Here is a 2546-nt window from a genome sequence, read left to right as displayed (position 1 = left end):
TAAAAGTATTTTATACACAAAAACAGCGTCTCGGCTGTTGTGTCTGGGCCGGGCATTGTAAAAACCCCAAAAGAAGTTCTGAGCTTCCAAGTTGTCATCGGCTAACTGTATATTACACGAGAATTGTTCTTTTCCAGTGAGTGACATCAGTGGTTCCGTCAGCGCTCAAGCCAAAGATTGGGCTTTTGGATGCTTTGCCTCTAATTTGTCGCTGAATATCATGGGCAAGCAGCTGTAAGATTTCGTTTTGGATGTTGTTGGACATCCAGTTGTCTCTCTTTTGGAGCCAATTCTTCAACTCGGGATCAGACTCGGTGCGCACTCTTTCCATCATGAGCTGCCATAACACCCCATCCCTATTTGCATCACCCCTCAGTGGAAGCCCCTGGCACCCGAGGGGGGGTATAGGGGAACAGACTCAGTTAACTCTTCAATACCTGATGCTGAGGCTGAACCTGTCGTCTCTGTCTCTCTCTGACGTTTATCAGATTTAGTGGGACTGTCACTGGGACCGGCGGGACGTTTCGAAAAATAAATCTGATATTTTTCTTTTCTGCGAGTGAGACATTCTGTGCTAGCAAAGTCTGACTACTAGCTCAAATCGACTGACTGCGCAAGCACTGTATCACAGTAGCTCAGTGGTTCGTGGCGCGTGGGAAGGGCGGGAGACGGAAGGTGAATACAATTAGTTGTTTCACCTGTCATTCAATCAGTCTGTGAGAGTCTGTCATCACTCGAAAATCTACTCGGTTTTACACTTATGATTGTGTACATACAGTAGTGTAATGAATGAATGAAAACTTTATTTAACAGATTGGAGAATGGCTACAATACAGTACGGCTCAATACACACAATATTAAAATGGTGACGTGCTTTGAGCAGGATAAACTTATAATATACAGTGTTACAGTTACAGTTTGCAATTTTTTTTGCAATAATTGAGAGGGGGTGCTGCAGCACCCCCCGCACCCCCCCTTCCCGCGTCCCTGGCTGCCAGGTGAAAAGAGAGCCACTGGCTGTCTCCGCATGTGTCGGAGGAAGCATGTGGTGGACTTCAGGGTTCCCTAGACCAGTAGGGGGAACATGCGCACAACGACCAGGTAGGGGAGGGGGAAATTGGCATAACGACTAAATTGGGATGGGGAGAAAAAGCATAGAAAATCAGGCCGGAGAAAAAGAGGATTAAAAAATAAATAAAAAAATGTATCAGACCTGAAAAATCTAAGCAAATGAATAAATGGAAGATGATTAAACAGAAGGTTTTGTAGATACAGTACTGAATTCTGCCATCCGGACACATGCCATTTGAAATATGATTATAGAATATAGAATATCAGGCCTAAAATGGTTATGCGATTAAAAATGCGATTAATTAGATTAATTAATTACAAATCCTGTAATTAATTAGATAAAAAAATGTAATCGCCTGACAGCACTAGTAAGAAATACATAAATATAGGCAATAAAATGAGATCTGAATATAAAAATACGAGAAAAATAAACAGTGTAAACAACAAGGTGCAGATGAGGGTCTGTGTGCCCCATGGGTTATATTACAGGGGTCAGGGGTCAAGGGTCAGAGGGTTACCTTCAGAAACGTGTTGATTCCTTTGGGATCCCTGTCCGGCAGCAGAGGCTTTGTGTCGCCGCGGACGGAGCCCTCTTCCTCCTCCTCCTCCTCTTCCTCCTCCACCTCCATCTCCTCCATCTCCACCTCCACCTGCTCCCTCGAAGCTCCCCTCTCCCGCGGCAACCCCCCCGAGGACCAGAGAGGGTACCCCTCTTCCCTCTCCTCCTCCTCCTCCTCTTCCTCCCGCTCCCCGATGTCCTCCAGGTTGGGTGGCGTCTCGACCGGCTTGCCCTCCATCGTGTGCGTCTCGGTGGGGAATGGGGCAGGAGGCGCGGGACGGCCCGGAGGGGGGGGGAAGGGGGACGCTCACAGGCCGGTCCCGCCCGCCCGCCCCCCTGTCACCCCTGGCGTGGTGGTGGTGGAACATAGCGGCGCGCTGGGTGGAGCGCTGACCCTCCCGTCGAGGAATCTGGCCCCTCGCTCCTGCAGGGCCTCCGTCACGCACCACATTCTCCACGCCGGCGGCTGAGTGACAGGGGGCTTCATTTTGACCCGCGTGAGAAATGTCTAGAGGGAGGGCGAGAGCCAAGGAGGGGAAGATGGTCTTAGCGATTGGGACGCGAATAGCCTCTGATGACTTGTGAAAGTCCTATTGACGACACTGTGATGATGACGGTGACGATTTTTTTACATTTTACATTTCGCCATTTACATTTTACATTTAAAATGTTTACTGTAGGGGGCGCCGACACGGCCGTCCCGGGTTCGACTCCCGGACCCGGTGAGCTTTGCCGAATGTCTTCTCCGGTCTATCTCCCATTCTTTCTCTCTCTCTCTCTCTCTCTCTCTCTCTCTCTCTCTCTCTCTCTCTCTCTCTACCGGACTGCCCGGTAGCAAAAATCAATAAAAACCTACAAAAACATAACTTCTCTGAAATTAAAATGTTTACTGTCTATTAGGGAGGTGTAGTCTGAC

The 2546-nt window shown here is 48.7% G+C and overlaps 1 protein-coding gene across 1 annotated transcript in view; it reads right to left on the bottom strand.

Annotated features, from left to right (window-relative positions):
* Positions 1–1868, bottom strand: part of LOC311229397 (caveolin-2-like) — a gene marked incomplete at both ends in the record, with an annotated part of 12852 nt that extends 10984 nt beyond the window's left edge. The window contains one exon of the mRNA XM_084315481.1: positions 1590–1868. Within this exon, the coding sequence (XP_084171607.1) occupies positions 1590–1868 (279 nt within the window). The remainder of the gene's footprint in view (positions 1–1589) is intronic.
* Between the last annotated feature and the right edge of the window lie 678 nt (positions 1869–2546).

Source organism: Notolepis coatsorum, assembly GCF_963971535.1.
Source record: "Notolepis coatsorum genome assembly, chromosome: 6".
In the NCBI taxonomy this organism is placed as follows: Eukaryota; Metazoa; Chordata; class Actinopteri; order Aulopiformes; family Paralepididae; genus Notolepis; species Notolepis coatsorum.
The sequence above is the reverse complement of the archived record's forward strand: the minus strand, read 5'-3'. Positions and strand labels throughout refer to the sequence as shown.